At 45.1% G+C, this 10,197-nt stretch overlaps 1 protein-coding gene across 1 annotated transcript in view; it reads right to left on the bottom strand.

Moving 5' to 3' along the window:
- Rlf (rearranged L-myc fusion) overlaps positions 1-1,695 on the bottom strand; it is a 90,604-nt gene extending 88,909 nt beyond the window's left edge. The window contains exon 1 of the mRNA XM_008834273.3: positions 1,432-1,695. Coding sequence (XP_008832495.1) covers positions 1,432-1,665 — 234 coding nt within the window. The 5' untranslated portion in view covers positions 1,666-1,695. The remainder of the gene's footprint in view (positions 1-1,431) is intronic.
- Between the last annotated feature and the right edge of the window lie 8,502 nt (positions 1,696-10,197).

Genomic DNA, 10,197 nt, shown 5'->3' with positions numbered 1-10,197 from the left:
TGATACAAGATTATCACTGGGGTGGGGGGAGGTGCTACACTGGAGCCCACTATGAAGCCTGAGACTGCCTGGAATTTGCATATATCTTTGCACCGCCTTGCTGGGATTACAGGCATGCACCACCATGTCTTGTAAATACTGTCATTTCTGCAACATCCCTTCAAGAGTAAGAACTGTCTAATTCATGCTTCCTCAGTACTCGGTTAAGTGTCAGCAAAAATTTGTAGAACGGCTGTACTAAATCACAATAGTCAATACTAATATGCTAGAGAACAACAGAAATGTTAAAGAAAACACACACAAGAACCGGAATGACAATGTTTGGAGAAGATTAACAAAGACACAATTCCAAGCAGACAAGGTGATTCTGTGTCACCAGGGAGAGAAAAGAACAGCCAGAGAACTTTAATTCTGTTCAGGACCAACAAAAGGAACTGTTCCCTCCCTAGCCCAGCTGCAACTTTGTAACCCCACAATTTATACATCACATTCAACTGCTCATTACGAGTCCAAGTACTAACATACTTCGATTGCTCTGTATCCTCTAAGGTACACCACATAAGGAGCAAAGGGATGATTGAAACCTGATAGCAAAGGGATGACTGAAACACCCATCGAAGCAGAAACAATAACGGCAAACATTTACACTTGTGAGAACACTGAAAAATGTTTGATGTGATCAGAGACCAAACTAAACACATCCATCAGCGTGGAGCCATAGGTCCACTATGGCACTGAAATGATCAATCAAAAGACTGCCTAAAGAGGTCACACTACCCATCTCTCTCCCGATCCTCTTCTTCTCAAAGACTAATCTGCACTACAGGGTTCACCAGCCTCACTCCCAGTAGTACAATCCTCAAATGAATACAAAACAGGTGAAAGAATGGTATAAACATCCCTCTTCCCCCTAAAATGGCAAAACCCAAACAACCAAACGGCTCGGTAATCCCTAATCAGAAAGCTCTAGGCGCCTTCCAAAGCCAACCGTCGTATCTTTTAAAAGCCAAAAGGCTCCACAGATAAGTCTCTGGCCCCAACCCACCTCCCCTTGAATATTGAGAAAAAACAGGTTTTCCAGATTGGAGATGAGCACACTACTCAAAAAAGCATCTCCCAGTAGGACCGGGCAGTCGATTCCCTCGGGGCGGGCAGCGGCGCTCCAGCCATCCGGCCAGGACCCAGGGCACCGACAGGGCACAGCCCTTCCAGGCAGCCGCCGGCCCTCCCGAGCTCTCGGTTCCGCCCAGCGCAGCCCGCCCCGGCAGTGGGTGAAGTCGGGGTGGTGGCGGAGTTAGGCCTGCCGGGCCGGGGGCGAGGCGACACTCGGCGGGGGGGTTCTCCCCACCCACCCGCGGCCGCTGCGGCTGATCCCGGCCTACCCCCGCGCCTGCCGCCCCATCACCCTCCACCAGCCAGTCCGCCCCTCACCTGGCAAAACCTCCGGCAGTAGTTCAAAGATGAGACCTCAGACACCTCCTGCTCCCTCAGCTCGGTCTCCAGCTGCCACAGACAGGGTCGCAGGCCTGGGGCTCCCGGCGCCGGAGATGCAGGGCGGGGACCCCGAGCGATGGACTCCGTCTCGCCTGCAGCTCCCGCGACCGCCGGAGGCTCAGCCCCGACCCCGGCGGCGGCGGCGGCGGCGTCTCCCTTTCCGTCCGCCATCTTCCCACGGCCCAGCAGCGCGTAGGCAACCAAACCACGTGACCCCTCCTGACCCCGCCCCCGGCCGCCCGCGCATTTGACGCATCCCTGGCGACACTGGCGCCAACATTATTCCGTCACTAAGGCGCCTAACGGTGATGCTTTTAGAAGTCTCGCTACAGCCGCCATAACAACAGCCTAGCAATGACCCGTCGGAGGTTCTAGAAAGCCTCCGGCCCTTTGGAGTGTTGGGGTTGCGGAGAGCCTTGAGACAGTCGAAGGATGAGAAAGCTGTCCACCGAACTGAAGAACGAAAGAAAGAAAGTAGCCCAGAGAGAAGTATCCCCGGTCGGAGGAAAATAAGAAGAAAAGATTGTTGGACCGAAATGAAAATTGGCTTCAAGGAAACTTGGTTTTTTTGCTAGACATGGCATTACAAGTCACTGGGGAAAGGAAAATCCTAAATAAATGGCGCTAGGACGTTTCTTCTAAGAGTGAAAAAAGATGTATTTCAACTTCAAAACATATAAAATAAAACTCAACAAAGAAAAATTTAAAAAGTCAAAGTTTCCCAAGCAATGAAATAGAATGCAAAAATCACAAAATTTGCCTGTCTTAAGGCCCCAGTTAAGCATGACAGTTGCACGCCAGTAATCCCAGCACTTGAGAGGCTGAAGCAGAGGGATCATGAGTTCTAGGACAGCCTTTTGCTGTAATTTGACCTGTCTTCCAGGGGTCTGGGGGGAAGGAATGCAAGAGGGAAAACCAATGTAGCTGGAGTGAGCGGAACTGAAATGATGTAAAATTGAGAAAGACTATATACGCACCAAGTGATACATGCAAAGGGAATTTATGACGCAGAAGAATTAGGCGTCTTTCAGGAGAAAAGTCCTCAAGAAAGCAAGAGAAGACAGCATCCAGGATACACCAAGACGTTTGGTCTAGTATACAAATTAGGGATGCTTTTTTCTTTTTTCTTTTTCTTTTTTGAGACAGGGTCTCCCTGTAGCCCCAGCAGGCCTGGAGCTCAGTAAGTAGACCAGGATGGCCTTGAACTCACAAAGATCCACCTGCCTCTGCCTCCCAAATGCTGGGATTAAAGGCTTGCCCCACCCCGCCCCAGTAATGCATTTTTATTTCAGTTGGAGGGCTTCTACAAACTATGGGCACAGAGGCAGATAAGTGTGTAATTTGATAGTGGGAGATTTGAGAGTCATTACCTAAATTCTTTTTTTTTTTCTCCATGAATTGATATAGAAAAACAAGGATTTTAATCTTTTCTCTCTGTGTGTCTCTGTCAGCAAAGTTCTGATGGCAGGTTTGTGGTTAGAAGGCTGGCTCAACTAGCTAGAGCCACCCATCTTGTGGTTCCTCCCCACCCATTCTTAACATGAGCTGCTTCTTTTTGTCTCAGACTCCGACTTTTTTTTGTGTATGTGGTCTTTTTGAGACAGGGTCTCCCTGTAGCCCCAACTGTCCTGGGACTCATGATGTAGACCAGGCTGGCCTTGAACTCACAGATCCACCTTCCTCTGCCTCCCAAGTGCTGGAATTAAAGGCATTCACCACCACAAGAGGCATTTTCTTTGTTTTTAAAAAGGCTTTCAAATACAACTGGGTGTGGAGGGCCAAGCCTTTGATCCCTGCACTCCAGAGGCTGAGGCAGTCTTTGATTTCAAGGTCAGCCTGAAACAGTGAGTTCCAAGCTAGCTGGGGCTATGGAGATACGCTGTTTCAAAAAGACCAAAAAGAAAAAAAAAAAAAAAAAAAACCCGTATTGTGGATCACTAAAGGTTGGAGCTGATTTGGCTTCAATTTCTGATATGTAAGTTCAAGAACTTGATTTTGTCATTTCATGTAGCTGATGATTAAGTCACAAGAGTCCAATTTACTAATTTATCCTAAGAAAATGAATGGCATTCCTCTAGAAAATCAACTTGGGAACAGAATTTGTGCCAGAATTTTCCTTAGGGAAGGTAGACTAGGTGTAGAGGGGACAAAAAAAGCCTTAAATCCCAATCATTCTCACCCTGTCTTCTCTGTTACATTCATTCTCTCTCTCTCTCTCTCTCTCTCTCTCTCTCTCTCTCTCTCAGATTACAGGTAATGTATTACCTTGCCCAGCTTCTTCTGTTCCATTCTTCTTTCTCAAAACCTAATCAGATTTCAAGTCCTATCGATTTGTCCTTGGGAAATTCCCTTCCGTCTATCTTTTTCTCTTACCCATTTCTACTTACTCATCCTGTGACTAAAGGCTTGCAACCACCACACCCAACACAGATTTGTTTATTTTATGTACCTGTATGCGTGCATGTGTGTGTGTGAGAGAGAGAGATGTGTGCGCTTGTGTGCAAGTGCCCATGGAAATCAGAGAAGGCATTGGATCCCCTGGAGCTGAAGTTACAGATGGTTATGAGCCACCTGAGATGTGTGCTGGAAACTGAACTCAGGTCTTCTAGAAGAGCAGCAAGTGCTCTTAACCACTGAGCAATCTCTCCAACCCCATTATTTCCCATTTTATTTTGTGTGCATTTGTGTGTATGTTTGAGTGCATGTACATGCACATGCCTATGTATACACATGGAAGTCAGAAGAGGGCATGGAATATTCTCTATCACTCTCTGCCTATTCCTTTGAGGCAGGGTCTCCCCCAAACCTGGGGCTCATGTTTTCTTAGCTAGACTAGAAGCCAGAAAGCCCCAGAAAACCTACTGTCTTCTACCTCAGTCAGAACTGGGGTTATGGGCATGTGCAACATGCCAGGCTTGTTACATGAGTGATGGGTTTGAACCCTGGTCTTCATGATTGCACAATAAGCTCTCTTAACTGCTGAGCCATATCTCCAGCCCCTTTCTTTTTGTTTTTTGAGACACATTTGACTGTGTGACCCAGGCTAGCCTTGAACTTGCTATGTAACCAAGGATGACTGTGAATTCATGATGCTCTTGCCTCTTCTTGCCAAGTATGCATCCATGTCTGACTTTGTTGTCTTCTGAGTGTCTTGCTGTGTAACCCAGACTGACCAAGAACCATGATCCTCCTGCCTCAGGGTCCTGGGTGCTGGGATTACAGACATGTCCAGTATGCCTGGCTTGATCAAGTTTTTTTTAACCTCTGAGAGTCAAGGTGCATGTGTTTTGATAGTTGATAATTGATTATATACTCTCGAAGAGATACCTTGTCAGGTTGTCCAAGGAGTTTATCCACTGTCCCCTAAAGGAATTTTGTTTCTGTGACAGGAGACTCCAAGCCCAGCTATATTTAAGGATCTGTGTGAGCTACTTAAACACACTGAGGACAGAGAAATCTCCAAATCATCCCTGGAATTGTCCCTGGCATAGTAGCAGGCCATAGATAAAATGCTCAGGGGTCTAGGAGAAGCTAGACAGCAACAAAGTGATTTCCAAGCAGCAGAGTATGAATGGTATTTCCAATTATTTTATAGAGAATTCAGGAGGGACATGATTGAAAGCTTTTTTGACTGCTATGTATTTACAGAGTTTGGTAGGATTTTTGTTTTGTTTTGGTTCTTAGGTATTTTTTTTTTGTAGCCCCAGCTGGCCTGGTACTCACTTTGTAGACCAGGCTGGCCTCAAACTCACGGTGACCCATTTGCTTTTGCCTCCCAAGTGCTAGGCAAGGTGTGTGCCACCATGCCCAATCAAGTTTTTTTTAAGGTTTTTATTATTTTTATTATTATTATTAATTATTATTATTATTATTATTTTTTGGGGGGATTAGAGCGATGGCTTGGTGGTTAAGAGCACTTGCTCTTCCAAAAGACCCAAATTCAATTCCCAGCAATCACACCAGGCAGCTTACAACTGACTGTAACTCCAGTTCCTGGGAGATAAAACATTTCTAGCCTGCAGGTTCACCTGTACTCAAGTGCATGTACCCCCAAACAGACACACACATATACACATAATTAAAATTAAATATTAAGATATATATTAAAAATATTTTAATTGTGTCTGTGTTTGTGTGTATGTGAGTGCAGATGTCTGTTCTCTGTGTATGTGTGTGTGTGTGTATGTGTGTGAGTGTGCTTGTGTCTGTGTATATGTAAGTGCAGATGTCTGTGAAATCCAGAAGAAGGTGTCAGATCCTTGGAGCTGGAGTTACAGGTGGTTGCAATAGGCACCCAAACTGCCTAACTTGGGTGCTAGGAGCCAAACTCTGGCCCTGTGCAACAGTAGTATGAGATCTTAACCACTGAGTCATCTCTCCAATCCTGTATATTAGTTTTTTTTGAGAAAGGGTTTCTTGTAACCCAGGATGACCTCAATCTTAAAAACAAAAACAAAAATAAAAACCAAACCTGGCCAGGCATGATGATGCCTTTAATTCTAGCATTTAAGGGACAGAGGCAGGCCAATCTCTGTGAAATTAAGGCCAGCTTGGTCTACAGAGCTAGTCCCAGGCCAGCTGGGGCTAAGGGGAGACCCTCTCTCAAAAAAAGAAATTTAAAAACCAAACTTTCTGTATAGTCAAAATAACCTTAAAGTCCTGGTCCTCCTGCCTCAGTCTCCCAAGTCCTAGGATTATAGGCATTTATGATTTATGTGGTGCCAGGGATCAAACCCAGGACTTCATGCATGTTATACAAACGTTCTACCAAATGAGCTATGTCTCCAGCTCAGAGCTTGGCATTTTAGAGCATTCCTAAATGTATGATATGATTATGTTGCTGTAGATGAGGTCAGAGGTCTTTCTGGAAACTGGGTTGTGAAGATTGAATCAGAAAATGGATTCATGTGACTTGCTAATATGATGCTTGTTACAATCATGCATAGTAAGTGGCAACTGTTACTGTTGACAATAAGACGCCCTCTCCAGTTTTCTTTCCTATGCCACGTGGCAAATTTATTCTCTAATAATAGAATCATAAAAAGTGAATTTGGCCGGGTGTGGTGGCGCACGCCTTTGATCCCAGCACTTGGGAGTCAAAGGCAGGCGGATCTCTATGAGTTTGAGGCCAGCCTGGTATATATAGCGAGTTTCAGGACAGCTGGAGCTACAGAGAGACCTTCTCTCAAAAATACCCAAAAAAAGTGAATTTGTACCGGAATATGTCAAACTCTTCACTTTTCGGTAGACAGTTCTTGTGCTTTCCCTCCACATTTTATGAAATTTTCCCTGTTTCTGCCCATTGGAGCAAGCTCAGCAGACCTCTGGCCCATCTCCCCCAGGCCTCTCCTAAAAGAGAGCTTATCTCTCTTATGTTTGCTTCACAGTTCTTTTCAGAGTCATGAGGAGTTCAGTGTTTCTTGATAGGATTGCTTGGAGACAAAATTTAACCAATATAGTCACAACATCTTCCATAACCAAGAATCACTTAGCAATATAAGATGACCTTTGAGTCATTTGCTCAGATAATGCATTTGAAATGAAATTATTCAGCATGACTCTTCCTCCCAACAATTCTTTTGTCATTATTTTTAGGGTTTTAAAAATATTTCATTTATTGCCAGGTGTGGTGGCACACGCCTTTAATCCCAGCACTCGGGAGGCACAGACAGGTGAATCTCTGAGTTCAAGGCCAGCCTGGTCTATGTAGTGAATTCCAGGACAGCTGGGGCTACAGGGAGACCCTGTCTCAAAAAGACCAAAAAGAAATATTTCATTTATTATTTTTATTTTATGTGTATGATTGTATTGCCTACATGTAAGTGCACCGGTGCTGTGTCCTGCCTGAGGAGGTCAGAAGAGAGCATCAGATCCCCTGGAACTGGAGTTACAGGCAGTTGTTAGTCTCCATGTGGGCGTTGGGAATTGAACCCAAGTCCTCTGCAAGAGCAACCAGTGCCCTCAACTACTGAGCCATCTCAGTCCTATTATTTGGTTTTTGAGACAGAGCTTGCTATATGGTCCTGGTGAGCCTAGCACTGGCTACATAGAACAGGCTGGCCTTGAACTTGAGGCAGTCCTCCTACCTCTGCCTCCTGAATGCTGATGTTATAGACATGATCTATCAACTCTGACTTTTTTCCCCTCTACTGGGAATTGAATTTAGTGTCTTCCATTTGCTGGAACTACTCTACCCCTGAACTATACCCCCACCCCTAGCCCTTTTTAAAAGTTTTTAATTTTTGAAACAAAGTTGCAAGTTACCCTAGTTATTGTCCTTGTTAGTCCAGCCAAGTCTTGACCATTCAGTATTCCTCAGCAACCCCCAACATCTGGGACTACAGGCCTGTGCTACCAGCTATTTTATTTATTTATGTATTTATTTATTCATTTATTTTTGAGACAGGGTCTTATGTAACCTGGCTGGCCTCCAATTTGCTATATCACCCAGGATGGCATTGAACTCCTGATCCTCCTCTTTTCCCAGAGCTGGGTTTACAGGGTGTGCCTCTATATTGGCTTATTTGGTGCTGGGGATTAAACCCAGGGCTTTGTGAATCCTAGCTCTACCAGCTGAGCTACATCTCCAGCCCTGTGTCAGATATTTAAAATGAAAAAAGTACTATGCATGTATGAAAATGACATAATGAAACCCATTGTTTTGTTATTGGGTTTTTCTCGTTGTTTTGTTTTGTTTTATTCTTTTTTAAGACAAGGTTTCCCCCGTAGCCCCAGCTGGCCTGAAACTCGATATGTAAACTAGGCTGGTCTTGAACTAGCAGAGATCCACCTGCCTCTGCCTCCCAGTACTGGGATTAAAGGCGTGAGCTACCACACCAGCTGAAACGCATTATTTGTATGCTAGCTAAAAAATTAAGGGGCTAGAGATGGCTGAGGGGGTAAGAGCACTGACTGCTCTTGCAGAAGAGCCAGGTTCAATTCTCAGCACCCACATGGCGGCTAACAACCACCCATAACTCCACAGGTGCACTTACACACATACAGGCAGTACATTCATACACAAAATAAAAATAATAAATAAACCTCCGGGTGTGGTGGTGCACGCCTTTAATCCCAGCACGTGGGAGGCAGATGCAGGCAGATTTTTGTGAGGCCAGCCTGGTACTACATAGTGAGTTCCAGGACAGATGGGGCTACAGGGAGACCCTGTCTCAAAAAGACAAAATAATAATAATAATAATAATAATATAAAAAATAAGAAAAGCAGACACTGTGGTTCGTGTCTATAATCTCAGCTCTTAGGTGGTTGAGGCAGGAGGATCAAGAGTTCAAAGTCATCACTCACCTATGTAGTTCCAGGCTGGAATGGGCTACAGGAACCCCTATCTCAAAAAATCATAAATTAGCCAGGTGTAGTGATGCACACCTTTAACTTGGGAGGCAGAAGCAGACAGAGCTCTGTGAGATCAAGGCCTGCCTGGTCTACATGGCAAGTTCTACCCAGTTGGGGCTACAGGAAGACCCATACATACATAAAAATACATTCATAGGGGCTGGAGAGATGGTCAGCGGTTAAGAACACTGGTTGTTCTTGCAGAAGACCCGGGTTCGAATCCCAGCATCCACATGGCAGCTAACAACTGTCCGTAACTCCAGTCCTAGGGGATCCGACAGCCTCTTCTGACCTCCTTGGGCATTGCAAGACATGGATGCACCTACCTGCAGGCAATACACACATGCACATAAAATAAAAATAATAGATAAATATTTTAAAACAGAATTTAAAAATATATTCATAGGACTGGGGAGATGGCTCAGCAATTAAGAGCACTTGCTGCTTTTGCAGAGGACCAGAGTTAGACCCCAGCAACCATGTCGGGTGGCTGACAACAAATGTCTGTAGCTTCAATTCCAGGGACTCTGACATTCTCTTCTGGCCTCCACAAATACCTGCACATACAGACACACATACACAAAAATTAAAATTAAAATTAAATCTTTAAAAGTCACATTAATAGCCAGGCATGGTGCTTCACACCTTTGACCCCAGCACTTGGGAGGTAGAGGCAGGCTGATCTCTGTTGAGATCAAGGCCAGCCTGGTCTACATGGCGAGGTCCAGGCCAGCTGTGGCTACAGGGAGACCCTATCTCAAAATGCCCCACCCCAAAATCACATTCATAGCATGCCTTTATCCCTAGCACTCAGGAGGCAGAGGCAGGAAGATCTCTGATGCCCTGAATCTCAGATTCACCTACTTCTGCCTCCTGAGTGCTGGGATTAAAGGCCTATGCCACTACACCCAACTCCATAATATGGGTATTTCCTTCTTTCCTTCCTTCCTTCCTTCCTTCCTTCCTTCCTTCCTTCCTTCCTTCCTTCCCTCTTCCCTTTCTTCCTTTCTTATTTTCTTTCTTTCTTTCTTTCTTTCTTTCTTTCTTTCTTTCATCTTTTTGAGACAGGGTCTCCCTGTAGCCCCAGCTGGCCAGCCTCAAACTCAGAGATCTACCTGCCTCTGCCTCAGGAGTGCTGGGATTAAAGGCATGCACCACCATGCCCAGCTACAGATTACAAGTTTTAATTGAGTTTTTAATATACTGGGTTAAATAAATGTTATTAAAGCAATTTTACCTGTTTTTAAAATATATTTTATTAGCCGGGTATGGTGGCACACGCCTTTAATCCCAGCACGCAGATCTCTGTGAGTTCAAGGCCAGCCTGGTCTACATAGTTCCAGGACAGC

Source organism: Nannospalax galili, unplaced genomic scaffold, assembly GCF_000622305.1.
Source record: "Nannospalax galili isolate Female #2095 unplaced genomic scaffold, S.galili_v1.0 scaffold1657, whole genome shotgun sequence".
NCBI classification, from domain to species: Eukaryota; Metazoa; Chordata; class Mammalia; order Rodentia; family Spalacidae; genus Nannospalax; species Nannospalax galili.
Note: the sequence above shows the minus strand (reverse complement) of the source record. Positions and strands in the feature narration are given on the sequence as shown.